The sequence below is a fragment of the Balaenoptera borealis genome (assembly GCF_965194805.1).
Source record: "Balaenoptera borealis genome assembly, chromosome: 5".
Classification (NCBI taxonomy): Eukaryota; Metazoa; Chordata; class Mammalia; order Artiodactyla; family Balaenopteridae; genus Balaenoptera; species Balaenoptera borealis.
The window spans coordinates 109156757-109169959 of NC_138862.1; the positions used below are offsets into that span (position 1 = coordinate 109156757).

Genomic DNA, 13203 nt, shown 5'->3' on the forward strand with positions numbered 1-13203 from the left:
TCATGAGGAAAATGCAAATTAGAACAACAATGAGATATCACCTCACACCTGTCAGAATGGCTATTATCAAAAAGACAACAAATAACAAGTGTTGGCAAAGATGTAGAGAAAAGGGAACCTTTGTGCACTGTTGGTGGGAATGTAAATTGATACAGGCACTACGGGAAATGGTATAGAGGTTCCTCAAAAAAATTAAAAATAGAACTACCATACAATCCAGCAATACCACTTTTGGGTATTTTTCCAAGAAAACAAAAACAATAATTTGAAAAGATATATGCACCCCTTTGTTCACTGCAGCATTATTTACAATAGCCAACATGGAAGCAACCTAAGTGTCCATGGATAAATGAATGAATAAAGATATCATACATATATACAATGGACTATTCCTCAGCCATAAAAAAGAATGAAATCTTGCCATTTGTGACAACCCGGACCTAAAGGGTATTATGCTAAGTGAAATAAGTCAGACCGAAAAAGACAAATTCCATACAATTTCACTTATATGTGAAATCTAAAAAACAAAACAAATGAATAGACATAACAAAACAGAAACAGATTCACATACAGCCAACCTTCTGATGGTTGCTAGGGGGAGGGGGTTGCAGGGGATGAGTGAAATAGGTGAGGGAGATTAAGAGGAACAAACTTCCAGTTACAAAATAAGTCAAGGGACTATAACAGTACAGCATAAGAAATATAATCAGTAATATTGTGATAACTTTGTACAGTGACAGACCTAGACTTACTGTGGTGATCATTTTGTATAAAATGTATAAAATGATATAACATATAAAAATATCACTATGTTTTACACTTGAAACTAATATAATATTGTAAGTCAATTATACTTCAATTAAAATAAAACTAATCATAATTAGTAAAAAATAAATAAATTTCAATTAAAAAATAAAATCAAATAAAAAATTAAAATGACATTCTGTCAGTAAGACTATGAGGAAACAGAACTCTCTTACATTACTGAGAGGAATTCAGCAATTTCCAACAAAATTACAAATTTATTTACCTTTTGATTCAGCAATCCCACTTCTAGGAATTTCCCCTGAAGATACACCTCCAACAATACAAAAATACTCAAGCACCAGGTTATTCATGACAGCTTTTTAGTAACTGTAAAATTTTGGCACTGTCTTTAAGGTCCATACCTAGGAAACTGGCTAAACAAATCATGATACATCCACACAATGAAGTACAATAAGCAGCTATAAAAAATGAGTAAGAGTACTATTAATTGATATAGTGATTTCCAAGATATATTAGTAAATAGAAAAAGCAAAGTGCAAAGAGTATCTATAGTATGCCATATATATAACCACTACTTTGTTTAAAAAGAAATGGAGGAAAGCTAAAACACAAACTAATAGGATTAGTTCTAGGAGGTGGTTAGGAACAGGATAGACGGTATAAAGGGGCATGATATTTCTCCATGCACACCTTTTATAGTGCTGTCTTTTGGAACCATGTTAATGTTTCACATACTAAAATAAAGGCGGGGGGACCAAAAAGTAAATACAATTTAAAAACTTAGGGGATAAAAAAACTTAAAATGAAATATAAACAGAAACAAATGAACCTAACTCTTCAAAGAAACTAACCATAATAAAGTGGAGAGGAGAACCAAATACCCCAGAGTAAAGATAAAAAGAACCATAAAAAATATCTGACTCTATAAGTTTGCTTTACAAAGTGGTACATATCAGCAATTTTGTAACTACTTTCTGTGTATCCTAGAATTGAGGAAATAAGTAAATATACTGTGAATAATAGTAGGTTTCTTATTGTTTTAAAAGGAAGTGACATGATACATGTCACAACTTGAGTACTTCAAGAAGAATATAAAAACTATACTAAAAAGCATAATCATCAAATTACTCTATAAGTTATCCACGGAACTTGCAGCAACTTCACACATTTGATTTCCCTCCTTCTGCCATCCCTCAAAACATGCTTCATCTTGTTTTTTAGACATGTAACAACAAAGTTTTGTGAAAGTATTTGACTTTGCATGACTGAAATCACTCTTTTCTATTAAAAAGCACAGAGATCATTAACAACGTACCTGTAAATTTAGAATCACATAGTACTTTTTCTTTGAAAAACTCACTACAGTTAACCCTTGAACAACATGGGTTTGAACTGTGAGGGTCCATTTATACGTGGATTTTTTTTCAATAAATACTGCAGTACTGAACTTATGGTTACCAGGGAAAAGGTGGGGGGAAGGGATAGTTAGGAAGTTTGGGATTGACACGTACACACTGCTATATTTAAAATGGATAACCGGGCTTCCCTGGTGGCACAGTGGTTGAGAATCTGCCTGCCAATGCAGGGGACACAGGTTCGAGCCCTGGTCTGGGAAGATCCCACATGCCGTGGAGCAATTAGGCCTGTGAGCCACGGTTACTGAGCCTGCGCATCTGGAGCCTGTGCTCCGCAACAAGAGAGGCCGCGATAATGAGAGGCCCACGCACCGCGATGAAGAGTGGCCCCCACTTGCCGCAACTAGAGAAAGCCCTCGCACAGAAACGAAGACCCAACACAGCCATAAATAAATAAATTAATTAATTTAAAAAAATAATAAAAATAAAAAATATATATAATGGATAACCAACAAGGACCTACTGTATAGCACAGGAAACTCTGCTCGATATTATATAACAACCTAAATGGGAAAAGAATTTGAGAAAGAATACATACATGTATATATATAACCGAATCACTTTGCTGTACACCTGAAACTAACACAACATTGTCCATCAACTATACTCCAAGGGCTTCCCTGGTGGAGCAGTGGTTAAGAATCTACCTGCCAATGCAGGGGACACGGGTTCGAGCCCTGGTCCGGGAATATCCCACATGCCACAGAGCAACTAAGCCTGTGCGCTACAACTACTGAGCCTGAGCTCTACAGCCCGTGAGCCACAACTACTGAGCCCACATGATACAACTACTGAAGCCCACACGCCTAGAGCCCATGCTCTGCAACAAAAGCCACCACAATGAGAAGCCCGCGCACAGCAATGAAGAGTATCCCCTGCTCACCACAATTAGAGAAAGCCCGCTTGCAACAATGAAGACCCAATGCAGCCAAAAATAAAATTAAAAAACAAAAAAATAAAAAAAATAAAACTATACTCCAATATAAAATAAAAACTAAAACAAAGGGACGTCCCTGGTGGTGCAGTGTTAAGAATCCGCCTGCCAATGCAGGGGACATTGGTTCGAGCATCGGTCCGGGAAGATCCACATGCCATGGAGCAAATAAGCCCGTGCACCACAACTATTGAGCCTGCACTCTAGAGCATGCAAGCAACAACTACTGAGCGTGCGAGCCACAACTACTGAAGCCCATGCGCCTAGAGCCTGTGCTCTGCAACAAGAGAAGCCACAGCAACAAGAAGCCCGCGAACTGCATGAAGAGTAGCCCCCGCTCTCCACAACTAGAGAAAGACCACGCACAACAACGAAGACCCAACACAGCCAAAAATAAATAAATAAATAAATAAAAACTTTAAAGAAAATACTATAACACTACACGATCCACAGTTGGTTGGATATGTAGATGCGGAACCGTGGATACAGAAGGCCAACCATGGGATCTGAGAATCCTCAGATTTTGGTACCTGCAGCAGGTTCTGGAATCAATCCCCTGTACATATTAAGGAACGAATGTACTTACAACTTCTTTATTTAAATTAAAGTCTTAGTTAACTAAACTGTTCAAAGAATGAGTTGTTCAATTTTCTTCTTAAACCAAGATTAACCTAGAAACTCATTTAGTTTAAACATTTTGAAGAATAAATTCCTAAAATACATTACCAAAATAATGTTGTGTATAAAACATGGATAAAGTATTTTCTCAAAATGTAGGACTTTTCAGTGTCTCCAGATTATTTAGTTATTGCAGTTAAATGCAGAAGTGTCGATGCAAGATTCTGAGAAGTTGCTGTTTTGAATAAACCTCTGAACTTGCTTCCTCATATACAAAATGAAGGTATTACCCTGCGTGACAGCCTGCCAGTTACAAAACTCAAAACATTTAGTAAAATGCATGTGTGCTGGATAATTTGTTGCTGACTAGATGCCCACCGCCATTCCTTTTAAAGTCTTCCTTGCACTGCAAAAGAGAAGAAATTAACGTCTGCAGATTCCCCTCTGTAGGAAGTAATAGGTAGATACTTGGGTAGAGAAGCAGCTTCCTGGTAAGTAGTTTATTGAGAACCACACACTTTGGTGCTACAAACCCAGAGTTCTTAAGATTTCCAGTGACTTCTAAGAAAAGAAGCAGCTTCCACGCTTAGGCTAAAATAATCAATAACAGCTTCCCTAATTCCCTGAGCCCCTCCAAAGGTTACATAAGCCTTTAATTCCCCATCTTAAAACCTTGATGCTTGGAACTGAGTGACTTGTATTTTCCTAACCAAAATGTCATTGACTTATAAAGTGTGTATGGAAATACTCTACAAAATGTAGAAGACCACACAAAAGCATGGATTATTATTTCTATTCTCACTGACAGGAAATTTTCAACTGAAGTTGTTTTCTGGTAATCAGCTTCTACAAGCAAGGCATTATATTAGGTACCAAGAGATTGCCCTGCAAGAGTTTACAATATATGAGAATAACAAAAACAATGTTCATAATGTAACTGTTACAAATCAGGAATCAACTGTGATGGTGAGTCAGAGAAAGGATGGATTAAATTTGACTTGGGAGTGAAAAGGTAAAAATCAAAGAAGGATTTAAGGAAGAAGAAAATTAGAGATTAAATAGAACTGAACACTAAAGGGTAGGAAAACTTCTCAAAGTAGAGATAATATAAGAAACTGGAAGAAAGAGCATGCTGAAAGAAACAAAGCTGGCAACTCAGAGACATAGATGGAGAACAAAAGGCATGTAACACAGGATGGCTTGCATGTATGTTGTGTGTGTACAAAGGAGAGGAGGCTGAGGCCAAATAATACAAGGCCAGAAAAGTTAAACATTTGGACTTTACTGCTATTATCCAACTTCAGATTCAGAGAGATTTATAGAATTTTATGCCCAGATAATAAAATCAGGCTGCTAATATACCCCCACAACTAGAGCCTAATAGAATGAAAAACTAAACAGAGAAAAGAAACTGATCTTCCTAAAATGCTGTTTTTATCCTAGCACTCTTCTTCTCAAAAACCTTCAATAACGTCTGAATACCTGCTTCTATCAAGTCCCTCCATACCATGGTCCCCATCCGATTCAACCATATTTTCTAGCATTATCCAAAACGTACAACCCTCTCCAGATAGGCCATGCTCTGTATTATTTGCCCTTGAGCACAGCCAGAAAATGCAGGTGGAGTGACATCACGTCTGCTCAGGCTCCTATAACAAAATACCATAGACTGGGCAGCTTAAACAACAGAAACATATTTCTCACAGAGGTTGTAAAGTCAAAGATCAATATGCCAGCTGACTGGTTCCTGATAAGAGCTCTTCCTGGTTTGTAGATGGCCACTTTTTCACTGTGTCCTCACAAGGCCTTTCCTCTGAGTGCATGCTCAAAGAGAAAGATCTCTCCCTCTCTTCTTATAAGGCCACTAGCCTTATTGGATTAGGACCTCACCCTTTTGACCTTTAACTTTAATTACCTCCATAAAGACACTATCTCCAATTACAGTTTCACTGGGGGTTGAGACTTCAATATATGAATTTAGGGGGGACACAAACATTCACTCCATAACACACTGGGTTATTTCTGAAGCTAGACCTTAAGAGATTTTGCAACTTCTGTTCTTCTTGAAATACTTCCTCTATCATGTGAAAAAGTCCAGCCATTCCTACTGGAGGATGAGAAGTCACAGGGAAACTAAGGGACCCCCAGACAACAGCCAATAGCCAGCACCAAATGCCAGATACTGTATGACACCACACTGGACCATCCAGTTTCAGTCAAGCTATCAGATAACTAGAACCACATAAGTGACCCCAGATGAGACTAGCAGAAGAACTGCTAGCTAAGCTCAGTCAAAACTGTACATCATGAAAAAAGAAATGATTATTGCTTTAAGCCACTAAATTTGCGGACAGTGTGTTACAAAGCAATAAACATCTGATATGGCATACCTTCTTGTTCTGCTTTTTGACCTAGATCTCTGAGCTCTATAGGATTTCCCTCGACCCCTTGAACGACTTCGACTTCGTTTTCTTCTAGAGCCATAAGAAGAGCTACTGCTTGATCGATGCCTTCGTCTGAAATAAAATATAATCAGATATTACTTGCCTCCCAAATATTATCAGATGCTAATACGGTATGAGAACTATACCAGTTTGTATCTTCTCGTCTACAAAGGACAGACAAAGGATGAAGACCCACGCGCTGGGCCTGGGGGAAAACAAAACAAAACCCTTTGGGGGTTGAGACTCATAAATATATAACCACAAAAAGAAAAGTGTTTTTTTACCCAGAAAAATTAAAAGCACAGAAACATACGAACTCTAAAGAATGTTACTCTCACTACTACATAAGTAAAATCATGAAAATCACCTTCTATCATAAGAATGTGAGCGAGGCTGAAGATCTCTGGACCAAGATCTTGACTTTGACCTTGACTTCCTTCCACCTTTCTTTCGGCTATATGTTCTACTATCTGAAGAACTACTTGAAGAAGACCGTCTACGGTGTTTCTTTTTTCTCTTGCTTCTGCTTTCTTCTTCAGTATCAGATGACCGGCGTCCCATTTCTACAGGTTTAAATTCAAAGAAAATTATTTCTAACATAATGGCACAATGGATGAAATTCAATACAGTAATTTTTTTAACTATGTAAAAATTTAAAATGTCTTATTTAAAGTAAAATTTTAAATGTACAAGTCTTCTTAACAAGACAAGAGAAACAGCTCTAATACAGTCTTCTAGCTCTATCAGTTAACTGTTTTTACAATTTATGAACAATGTAAACTTGTCCTAAATTTTTTCAAATGTCTCCCAAAAAGAGTCAGCCTTGAGGACAGTTCATTATAACAATTTCCTTATAATTTAAGTTGCATTTATTGTTAATTATATGATATTTGGTTTAGGGATCAACTAACTATATTCTCATATTTCCCTAAAGATAACAGATATTTTACTATCTTTTAGAGTTACATTTTTCTAACTGAAAATTCTAAAATTTTAAATGGATAAGACCTCATTGGAGGACTTCCCTGGTGCCACAGTGGTTAAGACTCCCGGCTACCAATTCAGGGGGCCCAGGTTCAATCCCTGGTCCAGGAACTAGATCCCACATGCATGCTGCAACTAAGAATTAGCATGCCACAACTAAGGAGCCAGCGAGCCACAACTAAGGAGCCCATGAGCCGCAACTAAGGAGCCCGTGAGCCGCAACTAAGGAGTTCGCCTGCCACAACTAAGGAGCCTGCCTCCCACAACTAAGACCGGCGCAACCAAATAAATAAATATATTAAGAAAAAAGAAAAAAAGACCTCATTAACCATCAACAATGTACAAATTGGGACTTCCCTGGTGGTGCAGTGGTTAAGAATCCGCCTGCCAATGCAGGGGACACGGGTTTGAGCCCAGTCCGGAAAGATCCCTCATGCCACAGAGCAACTAAGCCCGTGCACCACAACTACTGAGCCTGCGCTCTAGAGCCTGCGAGCCACAACTACTGAGCCTGTGAGCCACAACTACTGAAACCCGTGCGCCTAGAGCCCGTGCTCCACAACAAGAGAAGCCACCGCAATAAGAAGCCTACGCACCACAACAGAGTAGCCCTCACTTGCTGCAACGAGAGAAAGCCCGCACACAGCAACGAAGACCCAACGCAGCCAAAGATAAGTAAATAAAAGTTAAATAAATTTTTTTAAAAACCAAACTGAATCAATACACCATCACCACGTCACTTGTGCAATTTGAGGGAGGAAATGTTAAATAATGTACCAAAGTTGATGAAGCATTGTTAACTAAAGTACCAAAAATGAAGTCAAGTCAACTCTTCACACTACTAATATCTATATAAAGTGGTGATATAATCCTTCCAGAAAGCAATTAAGCAATTTAAATAAAGAGTCATAAAAATGTTGCTGCTTTTCTGACAGAGCAATCCTATTTCTAGGAATATATCTGGAAAGTTTTTCTTAAAAGATATATTCATGAAAATATTCATTATAGCATTATTTAAAACTGCATGTACAGAGACTATAATTTAAGAAACTATGTATAAATAAGTAAGAGCAAAAATGAAGACAACTGATAAAATTTAAGTGAGGAAACTGGGTAAATTTTCTCTTTTTTAATTATATTCTATATGGCTATGGTATATTTGTATATTTAGTATACAAAAGAAAAAAATTACAGAAATAGAATATAAGGTTTTTATATTTAGGCATTAACTTAGCTGATAAGAAGCTTACTTGTCTTACTTTTAAGTTAGATTCTCATATGCAATTTTATTTTTTTACTAAAATAAGTATTAGCTATCTTCCAATGTCACATAAAAGCAAGATCCATCTTATGTAATAGTTAGGATAAATAGTTAATGGATCAGATAAACAAAAATCTCACACTTTCCTTTAATATTTACTCAAGTTAAATATCATTACTCTAAAGAAAGCAATACATTAAATTACAACTTTGCTTTCAGAACCAGGTGAGCCATCCCTTCCCTGACTCTAATGCAATACAAGTTGAAAAATCACTATTATAACTCAATTCAAGACTTAAAGCTATTTACCTGGAGCCAGAATTAGACTTTAAATATAGTTCTGAACATCAAAGTTGTTCACATTTCTAACATTTCACAGTTCAACAAAACAATGGGAAAACTTGGTTTTGAAATGTTCAGTAAATCACTAGCATATCTAAGCCAGTTTCCTCACTGAAAACAAAACTGCACTGCATATAAGATCACCGTGATCCTTTCCAGCTTTCAAAATACTATGATTAGGAAATCCTACATATACATATAGTATATATGTACATATATATATATATTTAAATGTGTGTATATAATATCCATTTAAATATTTATATCCATATACCCATTATATATCATATGTAACCACATATCTCTGTGTGTGTGTATTTTCATTAAGAAATTTGTACATAATTGAGTAATAGTGATCATCTAACTGTTCTTATTTCCTGTCTCTTTCTTCCTTTCTTGTTTTCACCTTTAAACAGTTAAGAATTTTCTTTACCCACAAATAACCATATAAATTAAGATGAGTTTTTATTTATTATCTGGTTTAACAAATACTAAAATTAGAGTAAAAGATAAAAAAGCATAAATGCACAAGGATAAAGAGACCAGAGGAGAAAACAACAGGAACAGTAGACAAGATATGTCAACAAACTTTTAGCAAATGAAAAACAGATTCAGGATTTAGAGCTAAGAAAGCTGAACATCAAGCAACTGCAGAGAATTCCAACAGGAGAAAAGCCAATTCACATAGCAAAAATCAGAAAGGATCAGGAATTCGAGACACCAGATACCACAGCAGGCACAATGAGGCACAGAACTAAAAAACAAGGGAATTGGTTGAAAGCCTGTAAAAGAAGTAATCTCCCAGGTCCCCTCTGCCATCCAACCCAGATAAGTGACTACTATTCCCCAATCCCAGCAGGAGAGGTGGTTTATTTTGGAAAAATGATGAAACAGTGAAGCACCAGGTCCAGGGGCACAGTAAAAGATGGCAGAGAGATGCTCAACTAAAAGTTAAAGGGATTAAGTGAAAGTCTACAATCTAACAGTAAATACTGTAGCCCTGTGTGTGCTTGGATCCAAGAATTCAGATAGAGGATTCTTTTCTCCAAAAACTAAACAGTACCTGGAAGAAGATATATAAGTATTATAAAAGTATTATAACCAAGCCCAAACCTTGAACACAGTAAACTTTTTCTTTTTTTTTCCTTTGGCTGCGCCATGCAGCTTGTGGGATCTTAGTTCCCTGACCAGGGATTGAACCCAGGCACCTGGCAGTGAGAGCAAGAAGTCCTAACCACTGGACCACCAGGGAATTCCCCACAGTAAACTTTTTTTCTACAAACTTTTTTTGTTAACTTTTTAGTAATTATACAACAAAAGAAAATCAATCATGTGATGAAAGACTTCATCATAAGAGACAGAAGCCAAACAGAAAAAAAAAAAAAAAGCAACTCATAGTAAACCCGGAACATACCAGAAAATTTTTTAAAAATCAGTTAATATCCTCAGAAATATATGAGAAGATGATCCAGCAAACAAGAATAGGAGGAACATCCATAGAACAGGAGAGAAAGCTTAAAATTTAAACAAATGATAATTTCTAAGAAATTCAATAGGCTTAGAAGATACTATCAAAGCACTCATGAAAAGTAAAAAAATAAAAAGATAAAAAACAGAAGGTAAAAGAGGATCAATCCAGGAAGTCCAATATCCAATTGATATGCATTCCAGAAAGAAACAGAGCATAGAAAAGAGATAAAGAAAAATATCCAAAGAATAATTTTTAAAATTTCCAGAACTGAAAGACATGAATTGCCCTAAATCCCTGAGACAATGAATTTAAAGACTTATACCAGACATACCTCATAAAACTTCAGAAACGAGGAATACAAAGAAGATCCTAGAAACTTCTAAAGATAAAAAAATGGGTATTTATCTCTTGTAAAAATAAAATACAGTGTGTGTGTGTGTGTGTGTGTGAAAAAAAAAAAGTGGGGAATCACAATAAAAGGCACAGGGCTTCTCAGCAGCAACATAGCAAACCATGGTGACTTGCCTTCAAAATTCTAAGTGAAAATTATTTTCTAGCTACAATCTACATTCAGCCCCATCATAGATCTAATACGAGATCAAAATAAAGACATTTTCTGATATGCAAAGGCTCAAAACTACACCTCACACTCACCCTTTTTTAGGAAGGTACTGAAGGATGTGCTCTACCAAAAGGAGAGAGTGAACAAAGATGACCCAGATTCAGAAAACAAGTGGTCTAACACTTGAGATAGGTTAAAAAGTTCCAGGATGACAGCAGGCCCAGGTACAAGGGATACATCAATGAACAAGAGAGAAAAATCCTTGCCCTCAAGGAGCTTACATTCCAGTTCAACAGCAGTTCTCAAAGTGGTTCTCTAGACCCTGGGGGTCCCTAAGACCTCAGAGGATCCAACAAGTCGAAACTATTTTTATTATAATACTAAAACATGATTTACCTTTTTCACTGTGTTGACTTTTGCGCTGATAACGTAGAAGCAATGGTAGGCAAAATTGCTGGTGATTTAACGGGAATCAAGGCAATGGGGCCAAATGGTACTAGCAGTCATTGCGTTCTTCACTGCAACACACAGTTTATTAAAAAAAAAAAAAAAAAGCATTTTCACTTAGGAATGTCCTTGATAAAGCAGTAAAAGTCATCAATTTTATTAAATTTCAACCCTTGAGAACACATCTTAATATTCTGTGTGATGAATTAGGAAATACACATAACTGCTGCTGCATACTGAAGAACGATGGTTATCTTGAGAAAAGTATTTGTGCAGCTGCATTACAAGTTGAACTAGCTGCTTTTATCATGAAACACTATTTATTTTAAATAACTGACTATGATTATTCAGACTTGGGTATTTGACAGACATTTTCTCAAAAATGAATTAAGGGAGTCTTTCACTTCAAGGAAAGTGTCAATTTGTTGCCAATGATAAAATTTGAGCTCTCAAGCAAAAATCAAAATGTTGGATAACTTGTATTTGTCACCATGAGATTGACAGCTTCTCAGCACTTAAAGATTCCTCTGATGAGATCAATGGTGATATTAACATATGGGAATTTTTAAAATATTATATAATGAAGGGTGTCAATATCTGGAAGATATGCATAACTCAGTGAACCAGTATTTTCCAACAGACCAATGCATGATGTCACAGAATCATATATGAGTAAAAAATCCATTCACAGTGCAAGACAGACCAATAGATTTTAATGTTAGCATGAAAAGGTCAATGATATAGTTTCAAATAACACATTGCAACCAACCTTTAAGAAACTACTTGTCAAGTTCTGGAGTAGTATTAAAGAAGTAATTATCTGAAAAGGCTATTAAAATACTACTTTTTCCAACACCATATCTGTGTGAATCCAGATTTTCTTCATATACTTCTTCATTCAAAAAACTCATCACAATAGACTGAATACAGAAGCAGATATAAGAATACAACTGTCTTCTATTAAGCCAGATAGTAGAGATTTGCAAAAATGAAAAATAATGCCACTTTTCTCACTAAGTTTGTTTTGTTTTGGAAAATACATCTATTTTTCATATCAAATATGTTATTTATGTTACCAAGTAATGGATTTATTATTGTTATTTTTAAGTGGATTAATAAATATTTTGAATTTTTCTGGCTTAATTACTAGTAAGGCAATATTTCTAGATATAGCCCATGTAGATAAAAGTTTGTAGGGTCCTCAGGACTTCCCTGGTGGTCCAGTGGATAAGACTCCACACTCCCAATGCAGGGGGCCCAGGTTGGATCCCTGGTCAGGGAACTAGATCTCACTCGCACGCATGCCACAACTAAAGATCCCGTATGCCACAACTAAGACGTGGTGCAGCCAAAGTAAATACATAAATAAATAAATAAATATTTTTTTTTAAAAGTTCGTAGGGTTCTCAATAACTTTTAAGAATCTAAAGTGATCCTAAAACTAAAAACTGTGAGACCCACTACTCTAAGGTACCCACAGTCATTTCCATTCTCCATTTTTGTCCAGCTTATTAAGTCCCTATAGAAGGCATTAAGAAGTAGGAAAAAAAGAAAAGGACATACATCTAATTATGTACCCTGTTGGTGACCAAAAAAGAGATTGAGAGATGGGTGTAAATTTTTTTTATGTTTTAATATCAAATAACATAATTCATCCATATTAGAAGAATGGTTACACTTAACTCAGAAAAGTTAATGGAAGATATAAAATCCTTCCTTAGAGCAATCGGGTGAAAAAAAGTTTAAAAATCACTGTCATAAATCTATAAATATTTGTTCAAGTAACACATTTACATTTCAAAAAATCATTCTGAAGTATAATTAATCTCAATAAGAGAAAGCAAAAAGCCACTGCATTTCTTTATTATAGTTAACTACAAATATTTATTCAGAAAAGAAAGTGAACACTAAGAACAAATCAGAGGTAGATCCAAAAACTGTCTTCTCTATCCATGAC

General features: G+C 35.9%; 1 protein-coding gene and 1 long non-coding RNA gene across 6 annotated transcripts in view; one reads left to right on the forward strand and one right to left on the reverse strand.

Annotated features, from left to right (window-relative positions):
- RSRC1 (arginine and serine rich coiled-coil 1) overlaps positions 1–13203 on the reverse strand; it is a 424641-nt gene that overhangs the window by 408747 nt on the left and 2691 nt on the right. For 3 of the 5 annotated variants that reach the window (XM_082394460.1, XM_082394459.1, XM_082394456.1), the window contains exons 2-3: positions 6547–6742; positions 6126–6251 (exon numbers count right to left, since the gene is read on the reverse strand). In XM_082394460.1, the coding sequence (XP_082250586.1) occupies positions 6126–6251; positions 6547–6740 (320 nt within the window). In that variant the 5' untranslated portion in view covers positions 6741–6742. Of the gene's footprint in view, positions 1–6125; positions 6252–6546; positions 6743–11195; positions 11318–13203 lie in introns of all 5 variants that reach the window. The other 2 variants (XM_082394458.1, XM_082394457.1) reach the window with 1 other exon arrangement.
- LOC309629969 overlaps positions 1–13203 on the forward strand; it is a 401911-nt gene that overhangs the window by 38964 nt on the left and 349744 nt on the right. The window lies entirely within an intron of this gene.